This window comes from Silurus meridionalis, chromosome 1 (assembly GCF_014805685.1).
Source record: "Silurus meridionalis isolate SWU-2019-XX chromosome 1, ASM1480568v1, whole genome shotgun sequence".
NCBI lineage: Eukaryota > Metazoa > Chordata > Actinopteri > Siluriformes > Siluridae > Silurus > Silurus meridionalis.
This window is the reverse complement of record NC_060884.1, coordinates 6,826,440-6,854,318: the sequence shown is the minus strand read 5'-3', so window position 1 is coordinate 6,854,318 and position 27,879 is coordinate 6,826,440. Positions and strand designations below refer to the sequence as shown.

Below are 27,879 nucleotides of genomic sequence, written 5' to 3'. Positions count from 1 at the left end.
GACCGTTTGACTTAAATCTTGGCTTTTTGCTATTGATCCGCATCAAAGAGCATTAGCTCAGTCTGCATGTGCTTCCTGCTTTTTTTCTTTCTTGTCCCATCCTGTCAGCTCTTTTTTAGTCCCTGCCATCATTTTGATTTCCTTTCTTCTAAATGTTGTCATACATCTGTGCTTCCTTGATTGATCATGGGTTTCCTTTGCTCACAATCTCTAAACATGGCCCTGAATTGGTTTAGTTCTTTTTTGTGTTTGTGCTTTTTTTTTTGTTGTTTTTGTCGTGTTTTAATTCCATTTGCTTTCATTACCCTCCCACCCCCACCCCACCCCCCACCAGTGAGGGTTGCCGGCGTGAAAACACAGTGAAGAACGTGGGATGCCGCAAGTACGCGTTCAACTCTCTCCAGCTCAAGGCTTTCCCTAAGCATTACCGCCCTCCTGAGGGGACATTTGGAAAAGTGGAGACATGAACACCAATCCCGGGCTTGTGCCAAAAACAAAAAACAAACAGAATGAGCGCGATTAATCCGCAGTGGATGAGTACATCATAGACAAATCACTGTGTAGCTGATATGTAAAGTATGCTGTAGTCAATTTAGATGTCACACTGATGGTTTGTGGGCATCACTCATAGCGAGGCACATGGTTCAGATCCCACCTTTTTTTGGATTATAGCATTGCCAAAATCAGTGGTTAGCCGTGTAGTGTCTTTCCATATGTAAATATGAATAATATTAAGTACTTCGTACAAAATTTAGAGCTTTAGCGACCCAGAAAGAAATTTGTGCATGTATTTGGGAGCCTGGGAAAACCCTTCACATAGTGACTTTTTTGTAAGTATTTAAAGTTTGGACAACTACAATCTTTCCTGATTTGTCAACTATAAAAAAAAAAAGAAGAAAAGATTGTTCTCTGCCATCACGACAGTGTCTTTTAGATTGGCTAAAGCTTCTTTCCTAACAGAGACGCTTCATTCTCAGTGCGAGGTGCTGAAAATATATAGTCCAGCATCTTGAAAAAGTCACGTGTAACTTTAAATATGGAGTAACTTGAGGCCCCGAAAGCCGGGAGTGAGGACCGCAGAACACACGTGATATCTTTTCTGATTTCTTCCCATAAAGCAAAATTTGAGTTTGGTTCGCATCAACACCCGCTCATGAAAAACTACTATTGGAGAATTCATAGTGAAGTGACTGACGAGCTGCTAAATCTATACCTTATTTTGGTTTGTAACCAGACATCTTGCCATTCTCAGTGTGGGGAAAGCTTTTTAGCAATGAAAACAACCTAAGGCAGTCATGTTCATTAAACTTGCTCTTTATCTAGCTCTCATGATCTCTGCAGGCAGAAACCACATAGTTTTGATTTAAAGTATTCGTTTTCTTAAACCAAAGGTAACACAGCATGTTATAAGATTTTAAAAGAAGGGTTTTTTTGTTTTGTTTTTTATAATTGTGGGCTATAATTTTGTCACATCACTATCTGATGGGCTTTCCCAGACCTCCACGTGTTATACATTTCTATTACAAACAAATATTAGCTCGTTATGAAATCTATATACACTGTTTAAAAGTTCATATCTATTCACACACGATTTACTTCAATTCGTACCTCAGTAACTTTGTTTGAATAAAGTTCTTGATAATGGACTGAACTCCGTTACAAGCTGTGTTACAATTAGTCACATTGAATAGACCTTTACTTACTTGTAGTGCGCTTTCTCAAAATCTAAATCAAACACACACTTTCTACTTCCTGTTTTGCTAAACTTGGCCATTGCTAAATGTGCAAACAAACACATGCATACTCCAGTGCTGTTTTTTACTTTAATTCAAGTTCCTGGGCATAAGAATTTGAATGAAAAACAACTAGACAGAAAAAGAGCAAGATTGAAAAACCCTCCTGTGCCACCATTTCTTACTTTGACTGCAGTGACGTGTTCGGGTGAAATCGCTAAAAACATGGACATTCGTTATGTGTGTCTAAAAGGTTGAATTATGATAATGATTGAAATGAAGTCAAATTCAACACTGCGTTCACAAAAACATTCAACTGTTAAATGCAGCCAACATTGAATACCACAATACTGACCTCTTTTTATGTTTAGCTGCAAGACTTCAAAGAAGAAGCGATCATACTAAGCAACTTTATCGATTTCTTCTATTCTTGCTCATTTCATAAAAAATGATTTATTATTAGGGGTGTTAAAAGATTCAGATTTTGCCATTTTGGACAATAATTTTGCCCAGAAGTGATTTCAACTATATAAAAAAAATAGCATAAAGTACATAATTGGACCTTAAGGACCCCTAATACCCAAGGTTTTTATAAAATACACCCCATACAATCTTTAAGTACCAGGTTAAAATGTATATGGGTTCATAATTTATAATATATATATATATAATAAAGACACAAAAAGTTTAATTTGAATTCATTGAGTCAGGGAGATTCAGTGGCCTCTTCTGTGTAATCACTGATCATTACATCCACACATATAATACATTTGTCTTATGCATACAATAAATGTCTTTTATTTATAGCTAGGTTTAGGAAGTGTGCTCATTTGAAATCATTCATATTTATGAGGTGCATTATGTTGTTTTAAGAAGTAAGAAATTAACTTGCAAGAATGATCCTTGTCTCCAGACCTCAGAAATGCATTCATTTCATCATATTTTGAAAATATCATAGTCATTATATGTAGCGCTGCTGCAACTATATCCATAATCCATGCAGTGTATTCAGATATCATATCATAAAGTGTCTCATTCACATCTGCAAAAGCCTTTATAAAGAGCGCAAGTCTTTTTGTCTGGTACCACGTTACCGTATCAACCTCAGCTGGCAGCCGTCAGCCTGACTGTGAAATGCAAGTTCAGCATTGCCGCATTCCTTATTTTCTTCATTTTACTTGACACATATTTTTTTATTTATACTTTTTGTATCATTGCCTGTTGATGTATTTGTCTTAATTTGACACAATAATGGTTTTGACTATAGTTTATAAAACCCTAATGTGTAATAAAAAATTGTTTCCCAGATGTTTGAACTTGATTTGTATTTATTCTTGTTTTACTTCTTGTATCTTTTATTACGCTGATTTACTTAAATGTATGATATCTATAATGAGCTGTACAATAAGCTGTCATCAATATATGATGCTATTAAAAAGAGAATCATCAGACTCATTTTTTTGCTTTTTGTTTGTGTGCTGAAAAGAAAAACTGTGGATATGCGACTGTGATCCGATTTACAACGTGTTCTGTCTTCGAATCTCTGACATACACAATATGAGCAAATGTTTTCTTCCCCCAAACTTTAACCACAAAAGTTGGAGACACACAATTGTATATGTATATTGTATATGTCTTAAATTGAGATAGCATTAAATTTGTCCTTCAGAAACCTTTTCTAGCATGACAATGTCCCTGCACACAAAGCGAGCTCCATTAAAATGCTGAAATCATCCCTACTGAGCATTTTCATCACTTTGGGATAAATCGACATCCTAAATCTAGTGGAACATCTTCCCAAGAGAGTGGAGGTTTTGGGGACTAAATGTACAATGGGATGTTTAAAAAGCCCTCACAAATCTTAGGGTCATGTGCCCACAGACTTTGGTTCATATAGTGTATTTAAAATAATGATGACTAATTAGAAAGCCAAGCACAGAATATGTATAGACTTCATATTGTAACTTCGATGTCTTCCCCTATCGATCTCCTTGTTATCATCATTGAAAATGTATACATTTTGTTATGGTTTTCACCAATTCACTTCCACCAGTAAGGTCTCCCATATCTAACATCATTCAGCCCATTAGGGTGCATACTAACACGTGCTTCCTCCAAGTAATTTGAACCTTATCTTTTTAAACTGCTGCTAATGTTGCACTGCTGGAAGGTGGATCAAATGTGTGAATTGCGAAATAGGAAGTGGGTCATTTTGAGATTTTGGCCCATCCCCATAATAAATCCTTCTTCAATCATTAAGAAAATGTATCATCAAACAAATCCATCATTTTTCAGATTTTCCTTGGATGTTTAGGTTTTGTACGGGATGTGCATACAAATTTGAAACTTGTGAGGGAAGTAATACATTAATGTCATAAACACCAAACTTGTCACATTAAATAATAAAGATGTTATCTTGCACTGTACAAGGTTCCCTTATTCTCTTTATTTATTCAGTTCATTTATTCTTAACCTATTCATATTATTATTATAATATTGATTATACAGGGTCTCTGCAATGTAATTATGTGATTCTTGTAAAAAAAATGTGATTGGATCTGTTCCTGTGGAGAAGTGATTGCTATGGAAATCCTGCCGCAAGCATCTTTCAAGTGGGTGTGTAAGTATAACAGATTTCTATGTTTCAGTCAGCTTTATTACTAAAAGAGGGTTGTTTCAGGAATTGGGAGATATTCTGCCACTCTTCTATACAAATCCTCTCAAGCTCATCAGGTTGGATGGGACCTTGGACATCAATTTTCAGGTATCTCAGAGATATTTAATAGGGTTTAAGTCAGGGCTCTGGCACACCCACTTTTGTACCTCCACACAGTTGTTCCTAAGCCACTCCTGTGTTGCCTTGTCTGTGTGATTAGGGTCATGGTCATGTTGGAAGGTGAGTCTTCGGGCCCAGTCTGAGGTCCTGAAGCGGTGGAAGAGGTTTTTATTAAGAATATCTTGGTAATTTGCTCCATTCAGCTTTCCAGGCTTTTCATCAGCCCTGACTAGTCTCCCAGTCACTGCTGCTAAAAATCACCCCCACAGCACTGTGAGCTAAATGAATCATAATCATCATTATTATATCAAACAAATTTGATGTGTTTTAACATGAAGTTATACTTAATAATGCATCCCAAGCTAGCTAAGTCCCCTTGTAGACCATGTTTTGTGTCACTCATCAAAACATGTTCTGGAATAACAGTATAATACAAAACAATTTGGTAACAATAACCTCAGACCTCTGTTTTGCTGTTTATGCCTCACTGTAGTGTTTTATGTGGTTAAGAGATGTTTCTTTTGATCAGGTGCTAAATGCAGCACAGTTTCATGGAAATAATGGATTGGGTGATGCTAAAACATCTGGTCTGAAACCGAACAAAGGAGCTGTGGATGCTAAGGTGAGGTGATGAATAAAAAGTCAAGGGTAGAGAAGTTTCAGTTAGCACTCCAATATGAAACACTGGATATTTTTTGCTGTTTACATTTCTGCTTGTTGCTATAGCTTCAGAAATGTCTTGATGCTTGAATGCTTCAAGAACTGTCACGTTAACCTCCTTAAAGCTTTTTTTCCTTTTCGAAACCACGATAAGTATCTAAGAAAAATTGGTTAAATCTGAGTACATTTATAGCTAAAGGTTTTCCGGACTTGATGAACTACATGAGCAGACATTTAAAAAACGACTTCTTGTTTCTGATTGGTCATCTGATTGAATGATTGAATTGATTATTATTTGGATCTAAAAATTAAAAAAATGCAAAAAAAAATGGACTTTAAAAATGCAAAAGCAAGACATTGAGTTTAACTATCTTTTATCTTGACATTTTCAAGCTTATAGTAGCTGCTTGTTGAGGAGCGCATGGGGGATTTCTCCTTCGAACTAATTCACTCATGCTGGGTTGTTTCTTTCTGTTTAAAAAAAAAAGAAAGAAAGGAAAAAAAGCATTTGAGTATGCTTTTGTGAAAATCAAAATTTTATTGTTTTATAATTGACATTTTGTTTACTTGTCAAGATATACATATTGAGAATATAATTAATTACATTTTGTATAACATTTAATTGTTATATGCATAAATTAACATTTTAAACCTTAAAAACAAGCATTTGAATGTAGTAAAGCCGCAGTGAATTACTGTTGTAGAAGACGAATGCTATAAAAAGAGAATGGAACTGAGAAACGCAGCATAAATGCATAAATTGGTGTATAAATGCATAAACATTCGCTGAAAACCAATCGTTTTTCTGCTGCTTTTATTTGCTGCTTTCAGATTTAGTGTTTGTTCGCACCGTTTTAATTGAATCCGTCACTATGTCGCGAGCGAACTGATTGCACAACATGACGCTCGTGAGTCACGACAGAACAGATCCAGTTAGCAAACAAACAGTTTACGCTATAGCACTTCATTTTTCAATTTTTGCTAAGCGTGCTGATGTTTCACCTTCATCCGGCACCCGAGTGTGTTTTCTTTTCCTGCTGCTTGTTGACCCTGTACTCGCCACCATTTTCAGGCGACTGTTATCTTGTCGTCACGCTAACACGTAACTTGAGCAGCACAAATAATTCGATAATGGCATTCATTGACAATCGAATATTATCGATTTTATCGTTTAGTTGTTGCAGCCCTAGTGGTAGTTCACTTTTGGTGGTTATTCAGTTTTTTTTAATAACAGCAGCCCTGATGGTAGTTCTGTCAGCAGAGAATTGGTTTACAGGAAGGGTTTTGATAACATTTTACAGCCTGCTTCATTTTTAGATCCTCTGGCAGGTGTTACGAAAAGCCCATAGGTGTTCAAGAATCAGAAAATGTTTTACGTACAGAATTGTCATTACTAATACCAGATTTTGGCCTTTCCTAAAGTGTCATAATCAGGTCATTTTTAACATTTACATAATCTACTAGGTTAAAATGTCATAATTTTTAGGGTGGCAGTTGTACAAGGTGTTTTAGTATAAAAAATAAAAATAAAGCTTCAGTCCTGTACGTTTGTGTACCAATGTAAATGTGGAGAAGTACGGATTGTTTGCCCAGCAGGGACTCTCACGCCTCCACTTTCACATTCCTTTTCACCATACTCACCATACAGTCACGATATGCAGTCACGATATTCACATAAAAAACCCTACAGCGTCCTGACTAATCTTAAAGCTGACTTTATATGTACACACTACTATATTGCTCATATTCAGTGGGCCAACATTCTGCATAAATGACTTTAAATGGTTTGCAGCCTTAATATTTAAAGCAAATGCTTAATACAGGATTAAAAAGCCAATGCGCTTCATAAAGCTTTCTTCTGTATTATATTTATAAGTTACAGTATGTGAGGATTTGCTAGTTCTGAGGCAGGCCCATTATCCATGTCTGTAACTGTGAGCACCAGCAGAGGTCTGCATTGTGTTGCATTTGAAACTTCATCCACTATAAGAAGGATATTAAGAGTTGTTTGCCCTTCCATGTTCCCGAGAAAACGTCTTCACCGACTTCTTGCTGGTTTATTATGCAAGTTTGCTCATCGGCGTTTAAAGATTATTGCATTGCTGTACTGTGAGTTGGCAAGGGCAACCAGTGAGACCGGATTTTCCGTTCTTGATTGGTTAATATTCAGTGTATGTGCAAAGCAGTACACACGAAAAGCAAAAAATAATCAGCACACTTCATAAGGCCATTTTGACAGTGTGTGTGTTTTGTTCTCAGACACTGGTGTAAGGAAATACTTGATACTGTTGTATATATACACATTTTCCACAGAATCAGAATGTTAACTGCCTTTGAACACACACACACACACACACACACACACACACACACACACACACACACACACACACACACACACACACACACACACACACACACTGTTGCTGTCATAGATTGTTCAAAGTTAGGACCAGTTCATGTCTGTACACCTTGCACAGTTTCTTAACAGAACGATAAAGACATTGATACATCCTGCAAATTTAAAGTAAAAAATCAATACAAGCCTTTCAGAGAGACAGAAAAACATTAGGTGTTATCAGATAAACTATTTGGTACATTCTTAAAAAGAAAATGAGAATAGAGAAAAGATCTAAAAAGTACCCTTCGAAAACTACATCCCATTGGCAGAAAGACAAAGTTTTACAAGAATTATGGGAAAAGAAATGTATATAGAAAGTAAGGATCTGCAAATGACTATATTTGTAAATATAGGACTATATATATATATATATATGTTAATTGGTAAACAGAATTAATATATTTATCATAAAATGTTTTTCAAAGCTTTGTACAGGGTGTGTAAATATGTGGAAGCATCCTGTATGTAAAATAATGTGATTAATAAGTAAAGCAATTTTGCTATTTATTTCACCCAATGTTATATAGTCATCAAAGATTAAGTGGCGACCTCTGCTGGAATAAAGAAGCTCAACAGGTTCACACTGCAAAGTTATATATTTTATGGGTATGTAGTTCTTCCTGAGATCACAAAGTATCTGTGTGTCCACCAAGAAAGAAAACGAAAACAACAAGAAATTGTGTTTATCACATTAAGTAGGGAAAAGGAGATAATATAGTAATGGATGGAATTTAGAAAGAAAGAAAGAAAGAAAGAAAGAAAGAAAGAAAGAAAGAAAGAAAGAAAGAAAGAAATGTTTATGAATGAAGGAATAGAGAAATAAATAAATAAAAAGAAAGAATTGTTTATGAATAAAGGAATAAAGGAATAAAGAAATAAAAAGAAAGAAAGAATGTGCATGAATGAAGAAAGAAAGAAAGAAAGAAAGCAAGCAAGAAAGAAAGAAAGAAAGAAATGTTTATGAATGAAGGAATAGAGAAAGAAAGAAATAAAAAGAAAGAATTGTTTATGAATGAAGGAATAAAGGAATAAAGAAAGAAAGAAAGAAAATGTGCATGAATAAAGAAAGAAAGAAAGAAAGAAAGAAAGAAAGAAAGAAAGAAAGAAAGAAAGAAAGAAAGAATGTGCATGAATGAAGAAAGAAAGAAAGAAAGAAAGAAAGAAAGAAAGGAAGGAAGGAAGGAAGGAAGGATGGATAAAATGAAGGAAGGAAGGAGAGAAGGAAGGAAGGGTGGATGGAAGGGTGGATGGAAGGAAGGAAGGATGGAAGGAAGGATGAAAGAAAGAAAGGAAGGCTAAACTCTCAATCACGGTGCCAGTTTACTTTTTTATGACGTACTGAACCCAGACTCGGCGAAGGCGCGTGCGTCGAGCACACCGTCACGCGCACCGCGCACACAGACCTGTCTGTCACTCAGCAGTGTTAAGCGGCGGTGCGCGAGGCAGCAGCAGTAACATCGGTTGGTTTTTTGGGAAAGCGGAAGCGCAAACCGGGCGAAACTGGAGCAGACCGCCAGAAACCCACCCAACCTGCCGTGGGGCGCAGCGGCAGCGCAGCCGCCGGTGTGGACTGATGTGCTGGCGGAAATGTCACGGCATATCTACATCCGCAACAAGATCGGCGAGGGCATCCAGGCGCCCATATTCCAGGTGAAGCCCGCGAGCGCACTGCACGCGCCTCCTGTTCTCAAGCTCAAAAGTGCAGTTGAGTCCATTTCACTTATGCTATAGTTTTTTGATTTCATGCAGTCTGCTTATGGTTTTAATCTGGATTTGCTTTTTATCTTATTTCCCATTTTAATGATAAAGTTATTAATTTGGATGTAATATCAATATTCTTAGGTTGTGCACAGCAGAGTTAATTTACTATACTCATTTTCACTTAAAACAGCACAAAATAAGCCTTTTCTCAATAATTTTGTTTTTTAGGCGTTTTATTTTTTATTTAGTTGTTTAGGCGTTTTATTTTCTATTTAGTTGTTCAGTGTGGAATTAACATTTGCAGCCACCTGGAGACTCAAATGTTTCTGGATCATTCATTTAAAACTGTAGATGTTTCTTCATCTTCAACATTGCCCTGTTCATCTTCCACTTGAACCAGACCGAGACTGCACACGATTACTGACCACATGAGGTTCATTATATTTGGTGATGTTAGTGAAACGAGTACAATGACCCACTTTGCCTTGGCCCTGTTTAACAAAACTCTTGGAAGAATGATAGCTACCGTCTCGGCTCACACTCCCTGAAGACTTGTGAAAATGGATCAGATGAGGACTTACTAATTAACCTAGCCCACAGAGGATGCTATTCATGGCCTCGTTGCTTGAGGAGGTGAAGCGAGGGAGGGCGGTCAGACATTGGGAGGGATTTTGTGGTATAAATTTAATAACGGGGGAATGTGTTAAGTGTTCATACCAAATGATATGGTTTTATCAGATCACGTATCATGTGAGGTAAAGAGTTTCCTTGCCTTTTTTTTTTTATTATTATTGTGTAGGTCGAAAATGCCTGCTTCATTTTTGCAGATAGGTTTTGTTCATGTTTTTTCGATTGCCAGAAACAAAGTACATATCAGTTAAAGCACAGAGACTCTCTGTGCCTATTTACATTTGCATTTTATCCAGAGCGAATTACAATGATCTCATTTATACAACTGAGCAGTGGATGTAATGACTTGCTCAAGTGGTGGGATTTGGGATTTAAACTCACACCCTTCTGATCAGAAGTCCAAAACCTTAACCACCAAGCTACCCCTTTCCCATATAAGAGAAAGCCACAATGTAGGTGGTACATACATTTATAACCTGCATCCACATTACCCAATATGTACATTAATACAACACTAAAATAGAATACATTTGACACAATGGAAATCCCCCCACCACCCCAAGGCTGTGAAGTGCTGACTGGAAGACTGTGAGTTCAATCTCTAAATCCCCGAACTCACACACTGCTACTGCTGGGCTCTTGGCCCTGTTCAGCTCTAAGCTTGGATTCTATTTAGTCCCACTTGTAAGTTGCTCCGGATAAAAGTCAAAGAATGTAAATCAGAGCGTGAAGTACAGAGGCTGCAGATGATGTGATGTAAAAAAGAAAGAAAGGGAAAGCAGAAAAAAAATGGCAAAGAGCAAGTATGGTGTGGTTCGGTCACTGGTGCAACATCTCATTTTGCCATGAGAAGAACATGTTTATCTGTACTTCTGATCAGTTAAAAATAAAGTCTTTTGTATGTACAGCTATAACAGTTAAACCCCTGATTTAGAAGTGAATAACATTTATAAATCTCATTACAGTGGCACCTGTCAAGGGGTTGGATATATTTTGTGATGAAAGCAGGTAAAGTGGGTAAGCGTCGGATATGAGCACATTTTTACAAGGGCCAATTTGGGATGGTTGATGACTCTATCAGACCATCTACATAAGGGGCTGATCATGTAGTCCATGGAAGGACAACCAGTACACCAGCAACAGGAACAGGGTTCCAATGAGAGTTCATCCCTGTCCACTAGGGAAAGTGCCTACAACACAATAGGCATCAGAATTGGACTATGATTGGACGAAAAAAGGTGATTTGGTAATCATTTTTTTAACATCAGATAGACTTACCTGGGAAAAAGATGGCATATGGGTGTACTCTGTGAATAAAGCAAGTGCCAGTGGAGGCAGTTTGATGCTGTGGGCAATCTTTTGCTTGAAAAACTTGGGTCCTGCCATCTACATGGATGTCCATTTAGCACGTACCATGTACCTAATTTTTGTCGCAGACCAAAATCACACCTCTTCATGGCATTCTCTGATTCTTTTCAGGAGAATAATGTAATGGTTTGATATATAAAATATGAATAAAGTTCCAGAGTTCCAGCCATCCAATTCCACAGCCCGCAATCTGACCGAGCATCTGTGGGATGAACTGGACAAACAAACCTCATCCATGGAGGCCGCATTATGCAACTTTCAGGATTTAAAGCATTTGCTGCTCATTTTTTGGTGCTAAATACCACAGCACACCTTCAGAGGCAATGCGGAGTCAATGCCTCAGAGGGTCAGAGCTGTTTTGTTGATGCAATCTGGACATGCACTATATTAGTCAGGGAGATTTAATGTAAAGGCAGATTGTGTATGTTGCATTCTGAATTTAATAGATTTACTGACTGACATATCATTTCTGCATTGCAAACATTACCCAACCTCAAATGTTCAGTGGAAATAATAATTTTTTTTTTTTTGCCATATTGCTATTTGTATTGGAACTCCCAATAATGATATAAAAGTCATCTATACATGTGCAAAATGAGCGCAATTTTACTTTATGTCGCTTTCCTGGACACATTTTTTAATAATTCCCTCTTATAAATCTCATGAGTTCATCCTTTCTAAATGTAGATTTAAAGTTCCCTTTGTTAAATCATTCTGTTCTTTGCTGCCCTCCCAGGTAAACAGAGGAACATACTCAAGACGGAGTCGCCTTAAACGCTCCGATGGCAGCACCACCTCCACCAGTTTCATCCTCCGACAGGTGAGCACATCTCGTTACTTCATCAGGAATAAATAAATAAAAGCAAACGTTTTCTGAAACTCTGAAACCTTAATCAGACCACCTCTTAATACCATCATTATGAAACTACGGCTATAGAAACCATTATTATTATACAAAAACGGTATATTAGAGCGCTGTATCAAAGACAGGTATCTCATGCAGCGAGAATGAATGGCATTACTAAAACAAGAAAAACACAAATCAACAAGTCTCCTTTCACTGCAGCCTCGGCTGTGCTGTATATATCAGCATCAATATTCATAAAATGACCATGGTTTTTTTTATTAACTCAGTTTTCAGGATTTTTCAGCAAATTTGACAAAAAAACGAAAGCAGAAATGGTTCATAAAAAAAGCTAATCAACTGTTTTTGCTGACATTTCCTCAAGATGTCCAACTCTTCCTAAAAAATCCATCTTGTAAATGTCTTTGTAATTATATCTGTGACCAACTTTTTACTCCTCTGGCAGACATTGTGGAATAAATAAAACAGCTATTTTATCCACATGAGTATATTTGAGCTTGTGCAGTTTGCCAAAATTACTAGTGTGATGACTAGTATGCTGTCTGATCATCCAATCAAAAGACATAAAAAATGGCAATGTGAGTGGATGCCTGCTAGATGGCACAGAAACGGTGATGTCACCAAACTTAAAATCTGATTGGTTAAGGCAACAGCTTCGAGCAGCATGATCTGTATGCCGCAAGTGTTTGCAGAGTTTGAAGGCCTCAGAACAGATACGTTTGTACCTGGCAACAAGTGATTTGATTGCTGAAATCTGATTGGATAGAACAGACACTCCTTTTAGCAGTGCACCTGAGAGAAACACTATGCAATGAAGGAAAGGGACTTTTAGGAATAATTTAATACATATTCATGAGTAACAATATAATAAAATTTAATTAAATGATTCCAATAGATTTTAGGCCAACCGAGAAAGCCTTGCTGACCCTGGCGGAACACCACTGCTGGAAATTATCAGAATAAGATATTGTTTATTTTTATTGTTTATGTAATTTGACTTGGAAAATTAGTATATGAATATTCAACATGTACATGTAACCTATGTTGCATCTCATACCTACAACATACTATAACCCCAGTTCCAAAAAATTGGGAGAATGTGCAAAATGTAAATAAAAACAGAATGCAATGATTTGCAAATTTGCATACATACATATTCTATTTACAATAATAATTTGAATTCAATAATTTGAATTTGATGGCTGCAACAGGTGTCAATGTTTACAACTTTGTAGCATCATGTCTCCTGTCCGAATATGTTGTGGCTAATTGAAACAAGAACAAACAAATTCGGTAACAAGACAAAGACTCCAATCAAAAACAAAAGACTAAGTACAGAATCCAGGGTTATGATGTCAAAGCTTCAGGCTTTATTTCTGCAGAAACCAAGTCAGACAATTCCATGGAAGTGTACAAAGTTACAGCACAAACACAGCCTTTTTTATACTATTTTTACAGTCTAGATAACATCTTTTCTTTTTATTTGACAATGTTTACCAATTTTTTAAATTTGACATGTACATCATCTGCCACCATTATGTTCAATATGTGTCTGATACTGGATTCTAACTGCTCAAAAGTTTTGGGTGTCCTTTGTTGTATTTTTTGTTTCATGATTTGCCAAATGTTTTCAAATGGTGAAAGGTCTAGACTGCAGGCAGGCCATCTCAGCACACTGTCTCATCTACTTCAAAGTCATGCTATTGTACCAGATCCAGTATGCAGTTAGCATTGTCTTTCTTAAATGTACAAGGCCTTCCCTGACAAAGACGTTTATTGGATGGAAGCATTTGTTGCTCTAAAACCTAAAACCTTTCCAAATAAGCAATCTGCCCATTCCACATGCACTAATGCACTCCCATTAAATAAGAAATGCGGCTTTTTCAGCTGTGTGCTGATTATAAGCAAGATGGTCCCTCTCTTCTTTATTCCGGAGGACATCTTCTTCTTCTTCTTCTTCTTCGGCTGCTCCCATTAGGGGTCGCCACAGCGGATCATCCGTCTCCATACCACCCTGTCCTCTACATCTGCCTCTTTCACACCAACTACCTGCATGTCTTCCCTCACCACATCCATGAACCTCCTCCTTGGCCTTCCTCTTTTCCTCCTACCTGGTGGCTCCATCTTCAGCATTCTTCTACCAATATAATTCATGTCCCTCCTCTGCACATGTCCAAACCATCTCAATCTCGCCTCCCTCACCTTGTCACCAAAACATCCTACATGTGCTGTCCCTCTAATAAACTCATTTCTAATCTTGTCCATCCTCGTCACTCCCAACGAAAACCTTAACATCTTCAGCTCTGCTACCTCCAGCTCCACCTCCTGTCTTTTACTCAATGCCACTGTCTCTAATCCATACAACATCGCAGGTCTCACCACAGTCCTATAAACTTTCCCTTTCATTCTTGCAGATACCCTACTATCACAAATCACTCCTGTCACTCTTCTCCACCCACTCCACCCTGCCTGCACTCTTTTCTTTACTTCTCTAACACACTCTCCATTACTTTGCACTGTTGACCCCAGGTACCTGAACTCCTCCACCTTCTCCACCTCTTCTCCCTGCAACCGCATCACTCCACTGCCCTCCCTCTCATTCACACATGTACTCTGTCTTACTCCTACTGACTTTCATTCCCCTTCTCTCCAGCGCATATCTCCACCTCTACAGGCTCTTCTCAACCTGCTCTCTACTCTCACCACAAATCACAATATCATCTGCAAACATCATAGTCCAGGAGACTCCTGTCTGACCTCGTCCGTCAACCTGTCCATCACCACTGCAAACAGGAAAGGGCTCAGGGCCGATCCTTGATGCAGTCCAACCTTCACCCTGAACCAGTCTGTCGTACCTACTGCACACTTCACTGCCGTCACACTGTCCTCATACATGTCCTGCACCACCCTCACATACTTCTCTGACACACCTGACTTCCTCATACAATACCACAACTCCTCTCTTGGCACTCTGTCGTACGCTTTCTCTAAATCCACAAATACACAATGCAATTCCTTCTGTCCTTCTCTGTACTTCTCCATCAACATCCTCAAAGCAAATAAGGCATCTGTGGTGCTCTTCCTCGGCATGAAACCATACTGTTGCTCACAGATGGTCACCTCTTCTCTCAGCCTGGCTTCCACTACTCTTTCCCATAACTTCATGGTGTGACTGATCAACTTAATTCCCCTGTAGTTACTGCAGGTCTGCACATCTCCTTATGCTTAAAGATCGGTACCAGCACACTCCTCCTCCATTCCTCAGGCATCCTCTCCCCTTCCAGAATCCTGTTAAACAATCTGGTTAAAAACTCCACTGCCATCTCCCCTAAACATCTCCACGCTTCTGGTCCAACCGACTTTCCATTCTTCATCCTCTTAATCGCTGCTCTCACTTTCTCCTTACTAATCCTATCTACATCCTGCTTCACCAACTCCACATCCTCCAACCTTCTCTCTCTGTGATTTTCCTCATTCATCAGCTGCTCAAAATACTCCCTCCACCTTCTCAACACACTCTCCTCACTAGTCAACACATTTCCTCTCCATCCTTTATTGCTCTAACTTGCAGTACATCCTTCCCAGCTCGGTCCCTCTGCCTGGCCAATCGGTATAAATCCTTTTCTCCTTCCTTAGTGTCCAACCTCTTATACAGCTCCTCATATGCCTTTTCTTTGGCTTTCGCCACATCCCTTTTTACCTGCTGCCGCATCTCCTTGTACTCCTGCCTACTTTTCTCATCACTCTGTCGATCCCACTTCTGTTTTGCCAACCTCTTTCCCTAATGCTCTCCTGCACTTCCTCATTCCACCACCACGTCTCCTTGTCTTGCTTTCTATTTCCAGATGTCACACCAAGTACTTTTCTAGCTGCCTCCCTCATCACTCCTGCAGTAGATGCCCAATCACCCGGCACCTCTTCACCACCACCAAGCCCCTGTCTGACCTCTTCCCTGAACCTCACACTACACTCTTCCTCCTTCAGTTTCCACCATCTTATTCTTCTTTCAATCCTTACTTTCCTCCTCTTCTTCTTCGCCTCCAAAACCATCCTACAGACCACCATCCGATGCTGTCTAGCTACACTGTCCCCCGCCAACACCTTACAGTCTCCAATCTCCTTCAGGTTGCATCTCCTGCATAGCACATAGTCCACCTGTGTGCACCTTCCTCCACTCTTATCGTCACCCTATGATCCTCCTTCTTCTTAAAATACGTGTTCACCACTGCCATTTCCATCCTTTTAGCAAAATCTACCACCATCTGCCCTTCCACATTCCTCTCCTTAAAACCATACCTACCCATCACCTCCTCATCACCTCTGTTCCTTCACCTACATGCCCATTAAAGTCTGCCCCAATCACCAATCGTTCTTTCCTAGGTACACCATCTACCACTTCATCTAATTCACTCCAGAATCTTTCCTTTTCCTCCATCTCACAACCAACTTGTGGAGCATAGGCACTGATGACATTTATCATCATCCTTCAACTTCCACCTTCACGATCATCACCCTATCAGAAACTCTCTTCACCTCACTACACTCTTACTGTACTCTTCCTTCAGAATCACCCCTACACCATTTCTCTTCCCATCCACACCATGATAAAACAGTTTAAACCCACCTCCAATGTTCCTGGCCTTACTCCCTTTCCACTTGGTCTCCTGAACACACAGCATATCTACCTTTCTCCTCTCCATCATATCAGCTACCTCTCTCCCTTTACCCATCATAGTACCAACATTTAAAGTACCAACCCAAACCTCTACTCTCCTACACTGCTCCTTTTCCTGCCGTCTCTGTAGACATCTTCCTCCTCTCCTTCTCCTCCTTTGGCCAACAGTAGCCCAATTTCCACCGGTACCCTGTCGGCTAACGATACCTGTGGCGGTCGTTGTTAACCCGGGCCTCGACCGATCCGGTATGAAATTCTCATTTGTGATCCGCATATTTGATTTGGCACGTTTTACGCTGGATGCCCTTCCTAACGCAACCCTCCCCATTTACCCGGGCTTGGGACCGGCACTAAGAGTGCACTGGCTTGTGCCCCCCTAATGGCTGGTTTATTTATTCCGGAGGACATAATATCCATAATTTACAAAAAGAAATAAAAATGTTGATTTGTCTGACCACAGAGGAGTTTTCCACTTTATCATTTTAAATGAGGATGGCGGCAATTCTGGATCACGTTCACGCATGCCTTCTTCTTTGCATGATAGAGATTTAATTTTCATTTGTGGATGACATGGCAAAAAGACTTTTGGAAGTGTTAACGATTTCCATTACAGAATCATGACTGTTTTTTATGGAGTGCCATGACAGGTGGCACGGCATAAAAAACACTTCCAAAAGTCTTTTTGCCATGTCATCCTGGCATCCATCCATAAATCATGGCATCCAATATTGTTTTTCCAGCCTTGTCTTTGTGCACAGAGATTTCTACAAATTTGAAACTTTTGATGATATTATGTACTGTCTTCTTCTTCTTCTTCTTTATTATGTACTGTAAATAATGGAATATTTATTGTTTTGCAATTCTGAAATTGTTCCACAATTTGTAGACAGAGTCTTTCACAGATTGGTGAAGCTCTGCCCATCATTACTTCTGAGAGGCTCTGCCCATTTTTACTTCTGAGAGACTCTCTATGATACACTATTTATACCCAATCATCTTACCGACTTGTTGTCAATGAACCTAATTAGTTGTAAAATGTTTCTCTAACTGTTTAATTTTAATAACACTTACTTTTTTCCAGACTTTTGTTGCCCCATCCGAACTTTTTAGAGATAGGTTGCAGCCATCAAAATCAAAATTGCCTTATTTTATCCAAAACATTTCACATTTCCTTAATTTAACCATATTATATGTTTGATATATTATTGACATTTTACACTCATGTCCCAGTGTCACCTTGGAATTGGGGTTGTATTGTGTATGAATCTATTCTCAATTTAAATTGTAGTTATTTGTCAAAATACATTTTCTGGTAAATATTGAATGCAGCTTTACAACCTTCATTCAAATTGAATTAAAAATGTGTTTATCTAGTCTAACATTTATGTAAAGTATGAAAGTAAACATTATAGAAATATTCATAAAAGATAAAGACATCTGCCTTAAATCACACTGGATATAGTCAGGGTAAATTAGTGCCTCATTCACCAACAAACCAAGGTACATTGGAAAACATTAGCAATGGCAACAGCTTTACTCCTTCTCTCTCAAATGTAAGCAAGCATGATAATAGCTCTGATCATACAAACAAACTTGATGCCAATATCTAGGTAGCTTTTGAAAGGTAAAGAATTAGATACGGCTGACTAACAAGTGCATTATTCCTAATCTCTCAAATGTTTGGCTAGAAGGATCATTCTGAAAATGCAAACTAGCAGGCAAACTAACAAACTGCATTGATAAATACAGTATGTACAAAGCAGCAGAGAGAATACAAGAATGAGTATTAGGTCTTATTTGTTAGTTCTTCTTACTTAATTTACTCAGTGTTTCACAATGGGAATCGCTTTGAGACCACGTCTTCCTTCGACCCCTTACAAAGTCATTTGCGCTTTATTCCCATGAGGACTACATCAAACTCTCTCAGCACATTCAGATTCTGCTAGTTTTTGCTAAACTGTTCAACAAGTGGGCCATCATTGGATTTCACCACCGCACATGAAATCAGTCATACCTTGGTAAGTGACGTCGCAAAATTCAGAATAGTGTCCACGTCAAGGCTTGCTATTCTCTTTGATAAATTGAGTATTAAATTACTACGGCTAACAACTTTAAAAGTTAATGTCATCAAGCCAACTAAGAAAATCAACAGACTAATGTTTTGTGACAAGTCTTTTGAGTACCATGTCAACTGTCATCCCCCCACCAAAGGGAATCACTCAAAGAGCAGGAAGGTTGCATCTCACCCGTGTCCATCATCATGTGGAGCAACCATCTTGGGCAGGGACCCTCACCCGATGTGCATTGAGTGTATGGTCCTGAAACACGCTCAAATGTAGGCTGCGGACCCACAAACATGCGTTCAGTGCCAGTGACAATTTTAGAAATATTGCTGAAAGTGGTTGTGGCTAACCAACAAGAAATATGTTGTCTGGGGGTATATACGGCTGCTGACCATCAGTTGGGAGCTACCACGAGCTGGGCAGACATAATGGAGGCCAAATCACTGCACATTCCAACTTTGTTTGAGAATCTTTTCGCTAAGGAGGAGAAAGGACCAGGTGAAGAGGATGCAGAGGGTGATGACCTCCTTGATTTAGACATGGAGGACGATGATGAGGAAGACAGTTCTAGGCTTAGCTTGAAGCAGAAGTATAGAGAGGGTTCTTATGATGGAAAAAGGCTACCGCCTGCTTAACCCTTAGCGAGACAACTCCTGGCCACTGTGCTGGCTTGCATGAAGGGAATGTCAAGCAAGCTCTCTGCTAAAGGGTGTTCCAAGCTAGAGATTCAAGGAATGGGAGAGCTGGTGTTGGCCAGACCCCCAGCCATAGAGTCTTTAGTGGCCAAACATCTCCATCAAAATCGGCACTTTATTTCTGCCTCCTTAAATTTCATTGCTGAGGGAGATGGAGCGACTAACAATGTCTATCTTTTAGAGGATGTACAAGTACATGGCACAGTCACTGTGCTTGCTAACTTTACTGGCAGGACACCAGGCACAATTTTTTAGGAGACGAGTACGGCACTGGAAAAGATGGTTTGGTAAATGCCGGTGCGGGTGGTAAAATACTTACATGTGCGGGTTGTGGGAAAATAAAATAATTTGTGGGACTTTAAAAAAAAAAATAGTCTTAAAAACTTCAAATTGAATAAATAAAAAAAAAAACGTATGTATCTTCTGCACAAAAGCAACAGTGACAACTAAATAAAAATTAAAAAATTTAAAGGCACATGGTCGGAAGCTGGTTCACATGGTTCATGTCAGGTAGACTACCGGTGAACACCAAGGCAAAATGTCTGAAGGGAAAGACAGAGGAGAATCACTGAGTGCTACAGATATTACTTCATTGTTAAAGAAAGCAACATACAAAACAACAAAACCTTGGCCTGTTTTTTTTATATAATATATTGTTGCTGATATGATGGAGCAGAGAAATGCTGACATGTTGTGTGTTCAGGAGACCAAGTGGAAAGGGAGTAAGGTCAGGAACATTGGAGGTGGGTTTAAACTGTTCTATCATGGTGTGGATGGAAAGAGGAATGGTTTAGGGGTGGTCCTGAAGGAAGAGTACAGTAAGAGTGTAGTGGAGGTGAAGAGAGTTTCTGATAGGGTGATAAACGTGAAGTTAAAGGGGTGATATTAAATGTCATCAGTGTTTATGCTTCACAAGTGGGTTGTGAGATGGAGAAGAAGGAAAAATTCTGGAGTGAATTAGATGAAGAGGTAGAAGGTGTATCTAGGAATGAACGATTGGTGATTGGGGCAGACTTTAATCAGCATGTTGGTGAAGGGAACAGAGGTGATGAGGAGGTTATGGGTAGGTATGGCCTTAAGGATAGGAATGTGGAAGGGCAGAGGGTCATAGGGTGATGTATAAGAGTGGAGGAAGGTGCACACAGGTGGACTTTATGTTCTATGTAGGAGATGCAACCTGAAGGAGATTGGAGACTGTAAGGTGTTGGCAGGGGACAGTGTAGCTAAACAGCATGGGATGGTGGTCTGTAGGATGGCTTTGGAGGTGAGGTAGAAGTGGAGGAAAGTAAAGACTGAAAAAAGAATAAGATGGTGGAAACTGAAGAAGGAAGACTGCAGTGTAAGATTCAAGGAAGAGGTCAGACATGGGCTCGGTGGTGATGAAGAGGTGCTGGATGATTGTTCTACTACCGCAGAAGTGTTAAGGGAGACTGCTAGGAAGGTACTTGGTGTGACATCTGGAAAAAGAAAGGAAGACAAAAAGACGTGGTGGTGGAATGAGGAAGTGCAGGAGAGCATTAGGAGAAAGGAGGTTTGTGAAAATTGTTAACCACTTAATACAAAAAACAGTAACACCAAACAAAACAACTTTTATTGTCATTTGTCTTTTATAAACAGTATGTGCTTAGTCAATCTATATTTACTTTCCTCTCCATATGCATTTGAGGAAAAAGGATGGTAGAGTAAAAATCTGGTGCTTTAGCATTTGGTTCCACAGAAGTAATTAACAAAATAAATCATGAAGTTACAGCCAATAACACGTATCTAACCCCAGACTCTCCTGATAACAGTAAGTCGCAGACAACCGTAGATTTAAGTGCAACTTTTTATGATTAAGTTGGGGTACGTTAAGTAAAGAAACAGACATCAACTTATAGTTTGTGGCCTGCCTTGATTGAGAGGTCATCAACTTCACTCCCCTCCACTCCAATCCACTCCAAGAACAAGAAAGACTATTGCATAAGTACAATGTTACCAATATGAAATTATATTTTGGAACACATTTATTTACCATTCAACATTCTATTTAGTTTTTTCAAATACCGTTTTATTCCATTGTATCAAATTTCATGCAAGAGCAAATTCATTTCACGTTAGTAGTAAAAGTTGAGTTTGGAAATGTTTTATGTTGGTTTTATGTCTCTCAAAGTTTTTTTTAATCAACTTTTCTTGGCTGACCTATTCGATGTCTGGTTGTTGGTAACCAACACCAGAAATTGTTTTATATCTATATCTAATGCTTGTGAAATTGTTTTAATTGATTTTCCCAATTTCTCAGCTTTAAAGTGGCTTTCTTTTTTCTCCCATAGACAGCTTTCTGGTCTAAATGTGCATTCTATTTTTTAGCAAATTCAGTCTTCAGAGATAAAACCAACAGCAACAACATTTAAACAAAATTTAAACTAACAGGATACACATGAGCAGCAGGAAATTCATTGTCAGTCACGTGTTCCAATATTTTTAATCACTCAAAAATGAGTGGGTTCAAATTAATGGTATGTTCTATATGTTATGCGTTGAATTGTAAATATTAAGAAATGAAAAACAATTATGTACTAATGTTTATTTATTTACCGGAACATATATATCGGAAAAAATATTCTGAAACACTTATCCCAGGTGATCTAGTGACAACACTTTCATGTTTTTTTGGCAAACTGCAATTCTTTCTATTCATCAGTGATAGCCCAGGTTGTGTTGTCGGATTTAATCTGCGGTCGGTGCAGTGTAACAGAGTGGACTACACAAGAGCAAATGATGCTTATTACTGTACATTGAAAACCATCAGAGAATATCTACCGCTCCACAGCCAAGGAGAATATGCGTCATCACCTGCTTAGCCAATCAGGATTGAGCTAACCAAGTGTGTCATCAGTCTCAGATTGAGGAAGGGTTCTCTCTTTCGCTCCCTCTCGTTTCTCTCTTTCTCTATCTGTCCCCCTCTCTCTGTCTATCTGTTTGTCGGTGGTGCGCGGAGCCATACGCGTGTGCATGTGCATGTATGCGTGTGTGTACTAAAGGATAATGAAATGGAAGCATCGTGCAGCCTCCGGGGAGCTTCTCCCAGCCTGAGGATGTGAGAGAATCGGAGGCTGAACGAGGGATCTTCTCCGAGCTGCAGGCCAAGCCTTCTGTACGGGGCCTGCCTTCTTTCTCCTCTACTCTCTCACTCTCTCTTTCTTTCTATTTCTTCCTTTCTCTCATTCTCCTTTCTATTTTCAATCAGCATCTTTTGCCTTTTTCCCCCCCTCATCCTTTCTCTAGTGAGCGAGGGAATCGTCATCCCCCTCATCAACCCTTTTTTTTTGTGGTGGTGGTGTTGGTTGTGACTCCTTCCTCCTCCCCCACCTCTCCATCTCCACCTCCTCCCCTCTCTGTCTTTTTTTTCCTTCTGTTCTTGAAGAGGATATCTCTGGAATAGCAAACCTCCATGTATGACAATTTGTACCTGCATGGATTTGAAGACTCGGAGGCGGTGAGTGTGAAGGTTTCTGTTAAATTCTTTACTTTTTCCTGACTGAGATTTTTTGTGTTAAAGTCTATGTGTGTATTCTGACTGCTGATGCTGCTGCTGCTCTTGTAGGTGTGCGACAAGCACTGGCTCAGCTGTGCTGCACACACACAGGCCTTGGGAGATTCATTAAAACGCGATATTCAGAGATGCAGTCAGCCGGTCATGTTCAATGGAGCCTGAATATATATATATATATATATATATATATATATATATATATATATATATATATATATATATATATATATATATATGCGCGTGTGTGTTATTTTTAGCTCATATATAAAAGAAAAAAAAAAACACTTATTTCTCTGCAGTGCAAACATTTGCATCATTCTTATTTTTTAAACTATAGGGTTGCCTTATATATCATGATAAGGGCTCTGGCTCTCAGAGAGCTTCATTTCCAGTGGCTGTGTTAAAGAACAAGAGTCTTATTTCCGGGCTCAAATCGCCAGGTGATGATGTGGTGAGTGAAATGAGTCACATGGTTCACATGACCCCCTTGAACACCTGCTATAGAGCAAAACGACAGAAAAAGCAACGTGTGTGTCAGCTAGGCGCTACGTGAATTCTGCTCGTGTGTCATGTGGTGTGATGTAACATTCCCTGTGTGTTGTCACGATTTTGAAGATATTTTGGACAGTGATGCATGACGGTTCTGTATATGTATTTCAGTGTTCAAATTCTTATCCAAATTGCCACAGACACGTAGAAGTGTCTTGCGCGTCTGTGGCATAAAGACCAGAATGGTCGTAATCTACTGTTATGCAGATAGGCATTAGCTTTAAGCCTAAGTGAGCCAAACATTTTAAAAATTACAGAAAGTATTATCTGTAGCAAAATAGATGTTTACCTGTACTGAACAAGACAGAAAGAAAAGGCTGTAATGAAAGGGCACTTTTGGGTAGTTAGGGGGAAAAGATTGTGCGACAATATATTCAAGGTTGTGGATTTAAGACTTAGGACTTTGAGCTTGACCAGTATGCTCTTTGAATAAAAATGTATTCAAAATAAACATTTATGTCTTTCTCAAAGGTGAACAAACCATACATTTTCAAGTACATTTACAAGTTATAATGTTCTGTCCAGTCCTGTGGTTTGAAAGCTCACAAACCTGGATGGCTTGCTAGTTAAGGGCAATAAAGCAAACAAACAGAAACAAAGGAAGACAAAAAAATTGACTGGACATGAAATCTGCTTGACCTGAACACCTAGGTTTCTGATTTGTCCACTAAATCTGTATATAAATATTTTACCCATGGGATTATTTCACATGCAGGAATATGTGGTTATATGCATTACCAGAATGGTAAAAGCTTTTTTTTAATTATTATTTAGGTTGTTAGCTTAATTAATGTGGCCCACTTGGAGAGGGAAGCCCTTTCTTTAGGCTTCTTCCAGACAGACCATAGTGCTAGATAAAAAGTTTCTTTAACCTCTGAAAACAAAGCTTGATGTAAACAAGGAAGTGTTTCATTTTCCTTCTCAATGGACCATGGACAAGCAGAAATAAAAAGGTGTTGCCAAGCTTGATAACTACAAGAATAGATTTGAGAAAACATTCTGTCTTATCTGTCTCATCCCAAAATCTTTTAAAGTGTAAGACTTTGTGGGACTATTTTTAAATTTGTGTAGGGCGAAGTAATTAGTAGCTAATACTGAAAAATGTAATAGTGAAACCCTTGTCCAGACTTAAGATGTAAATAGAGGCATGTCTTTGAGATTGAACCAAATTTCTCTTGCACTATATCAGCTGTAGGGCACAGCGTTAACCACTGTGATTACCAGAGAAGAGACTGATGTTCCTTTTCATTAAAAGTAAGCTTTTCAGACATGAGACATCTTCAAGGATACTGTAAAATCTATAAAGTGCTCTAAAATTATATTATCAAGAAATAGCTTTGTACATAGCAATCAGTCATTTGAGAAGAGGTTGAACACTATTACTAGTAAATCAGATATATAACAGTATAACATTGGGTGTATTTAATTAAAATTAAATGCTATGAGCATGACCATAGACAGTGGGGATTTGGTTATATTCTACCAGACATGCAGATAGCTGATCAGGAGGTTAGGGCTGATTAGAGATGATTGGGCATATTCTGATGTGTAGCATGCATACATACATGGTTAATGTGTTCCCACTCAGGGCTGGGGGACTGGGGGTGGAAGGGCCAAGGACATTACTAAGTATTCGTAGTGACCAGAAGTTGGGATAAACACTTTTTTTAGTCTATTGCCCTTTCAGCACAGGCTGTATATGTTGTGTATTTTGTTTAGTGAACATGTCTGCTACCCAAATTTTCATATCCCTGTGGTACCAAGGGTAGTAAAAATCCACATTTCTTCATGTAAACAGTGCAGAATCTGAAGCCCCTATTTTCAGAATGAAGTTGGGGGTTGACTGTATCCTAGAGTCTCCTTTACATAATCTGTCATATTTGACTTCCTTATTCTGTGGGCTTTTTTTATTGCCTGGCATGAAATAAATCAGTATTCATTTTGACAATGAAAGCTCAAACTTGAAGGTTTCTGACATTGTGCATGAGACATGAGTGTTTACGATTAGATGTAGTGAAAAGGAAGGAGATAGACTTGGTGTGAACTTTGTATTAAGTCCTTGCTTAAGGAATCACCACATAGAGCACCGATGTGAGCAGCGACGAAAGGGAGTTTAATTAGAATCCAATAAAGCTGTAGGTAAAGTATTCAGTAGGGTGCAAGAAAAGTATTTCCTAAACCTGTGGACTCGAGTGAAGCTTGAAAAATTTATATGAAATCCAAAACAAACACACTTAAGCATATAAGGGTCAAAACATAATCAGGCATCAAATGACCAGAAATTCAAAGGATAAGTGAAAGAGTAGTCAGAAAACCACAATCCCATACAAGGCTATCAGGGATAAAAAATGATTGTGTGCTTAGAGAATTGGTGAGAATTTCAAAAATCATAACTGGACACTGTTTTATATGTATTATATGCCATTTATATATTAATGGCAAGGGTATAGACTATTGAAAAACCCAAGACAACTAACTCTTCTCAAGGAAAAATATGGACATCTCTGAGTTGTGAAATATATAATGGTACTGTTTATAAGCCGAATTGGCCATGAGAAAATCAACTTAAGCACCTGTATTAACCTGTTAAATCACTGAAACGTGATTAATAGTCGACAACTGCACGTAGACTTTCATTATAAACTCAAAGTTTCAAGTAATCAGATTTTCTGTTCCATTTTTTTTAACCCCAAAGGGAAAAGTGTTAAATTATTGCCTCTGGCAACGGCGTGTGCTGCAAGCGCTGAAGAGAGAGGTTAGGTTGAAAAATGCTGAATTATTCCTTTAGTGAATGCCACCATTGTTTTACAAAGTCCTATACTTTGCCCATCATAGACTTAAAAAAAGAAAGTGAAAAACTCTAAATCCGTATTTAGATACAAAATACCAAATTGCTCTAAAATCACATTATTAAATAAGCACATCAGTCAATAGAAAGTAGGGAAGGAGTAAATCTAGGATACTGTATATGTGGAAGGCACAAGAACAGCATTATTAATTATGTTTTAAGCCCGTAAAATGCATCAGCTGACCCATAGATGTCATTTTGCAGCAAAATACAGTGTTATCTCATTGAAATCAAAGAATGAAGGACGTTTATTTGAATCTCAGTTATTTTTCCCAGAATCATCACTTCTGGGGGTGAAAGATAAGCATGCATGTGCAGTTCTCATTTCCCGAATCAGGCGTTTTGTGATTGGACTTGCCGTACTCAATTGGGTCCCTGCTGAAGTAAGCCTGAGCTGAGGAAAAAATGCTTTGACATGGCTGGTGTGTTGGAGTATGTGTTTTTTTTTAGTCGACTGCAAGGCTTTTTCTCTCTCACTAATGCAATATTGACCCCACCGCTAATTTTCACTGACTTGAGCTAATGTCTTTTCCTGTTGGATTTTTAGAACAGAACTCCTTCACCAAGAGTTCATATTAATCCACAACTTGTGAGCTTGCTCATAGCACCTCTTTCATTAACTTACTTATTCAAAATCAAGATACAGTCGATTGACTTTTTTTTTTTTTGAGGTTTGATTAAGACCTATTCTAGCCGCTTCTCTCTTTCTTGAATCTTGACGATGGAGCTTTCTCAAGACCTGATGGAGATGCCAGATGAAAACGTACAGATTTTGTATTGCAAGGTCTTTCATGGACCTGAGAAGGTACTGCATGTGTTGGCTTAGACAGTAGTAGGATGGAAATATGGCAGGAATGCAATATGATCTTATTGAAAGACTATTTAATGTACTTGATCCTTGCACTCAAGATTTAGTCATGTGAACGGGAGTTAATGAAGTCAGCTTAAAATGTTCTTTATAATGGAGATCTCAGAAAACAGAAATAGAGAGGTATATTAGTCTATTCATGAGTCATCGTTTTCTTTGCTTTTTTCTTTTTTACTATTAATGGGATTAAAAGGTTGTGGGTGGAAGAACATATGAAGTGGCATAATATTTACTGTGTATTTGGATATCTATTGCCATTGGTTGTACTTTCTGTGGTTAAATAGTCAAAAAAAAGAAAGTGGATGATTAGAAAATTATATTTCAACAAGTAAATGCAGGATTTTTTGCCGTATTAAGATTCTGGTTCTTTCTCTTTCAGGACTGTTGAAGAGCTTAAGTTTTGATGCTGTAAAGTTTATGATTTTCCTAATAAGTGTGGATATAATAGTGTGAAATGAAACTTACTTAATGTATAACAGTTTGAATTGCCTCAGCTTGAAATAACCTCACAGTTC

At 38.5% G+C, this 27,879-nt stretch overlaps 2 protein-coding genes across 7 annotated transcripts in view; both read left to right on the top strand.

Annotated features, from left to right (window-relative positions):
* Nucleotides 1–3,184, top strand: part of inpp4ab (inositol polyphosphate-4-phosphatase type I Ab) — a 62,696-nt gene extending 59,512 nt beyond the window's left edge. For all 3 annotated transcript variants that reach the window (XM_046857147.1, XM_046857112.1, XM_046857138.1), the window contains one exon: nucleotides 335–3,184. In XM_046857147.1, the coding sequence (XP_046713103.1) occupies nucleotides 335–467 (133 nt within the window). In that variant the 3' untranslated portion in view covers nucleotides 468–3,184. The remainder of the gene's footprint in view (nucleotides 1–334) is intronic.
* Nucleotides 3,185–8,957: 5,773 nt separating this feature from the next.
* Nucleotides 8,958–27,879, top strand: part of cacnb4b (calcium channel, voltage-dependent, beta 4b subunit) — a 31,978-nt gene continuing 13,056 nt past the window's right edge. The window contains exons 1-2 of one of the 4 annotated variants that reach the window (XM_046856811.1): nucleotides 8,958–9,274; nucleotides 12,006–12,089. In XM_046856811.1, the coding sequence (XP_046712767.1) occupies nucleotides 9,158–9,274; nucleotides 12,006–12,089 (201 nt within the window). In that variant the 5' untranslated portion in view covers nucleotides 8,958–9,157. Of the gene's footprint in view, nucleotides 9,275–12,005; nucleotides 12,090–22,443; nucleotides 23,043–27,879 lie in introns of those variants that run through there. The other 3 variants (XM_046856831.1, XM_046856822.1, XM_046856840.1) reach the window with 3 other exon arrangements.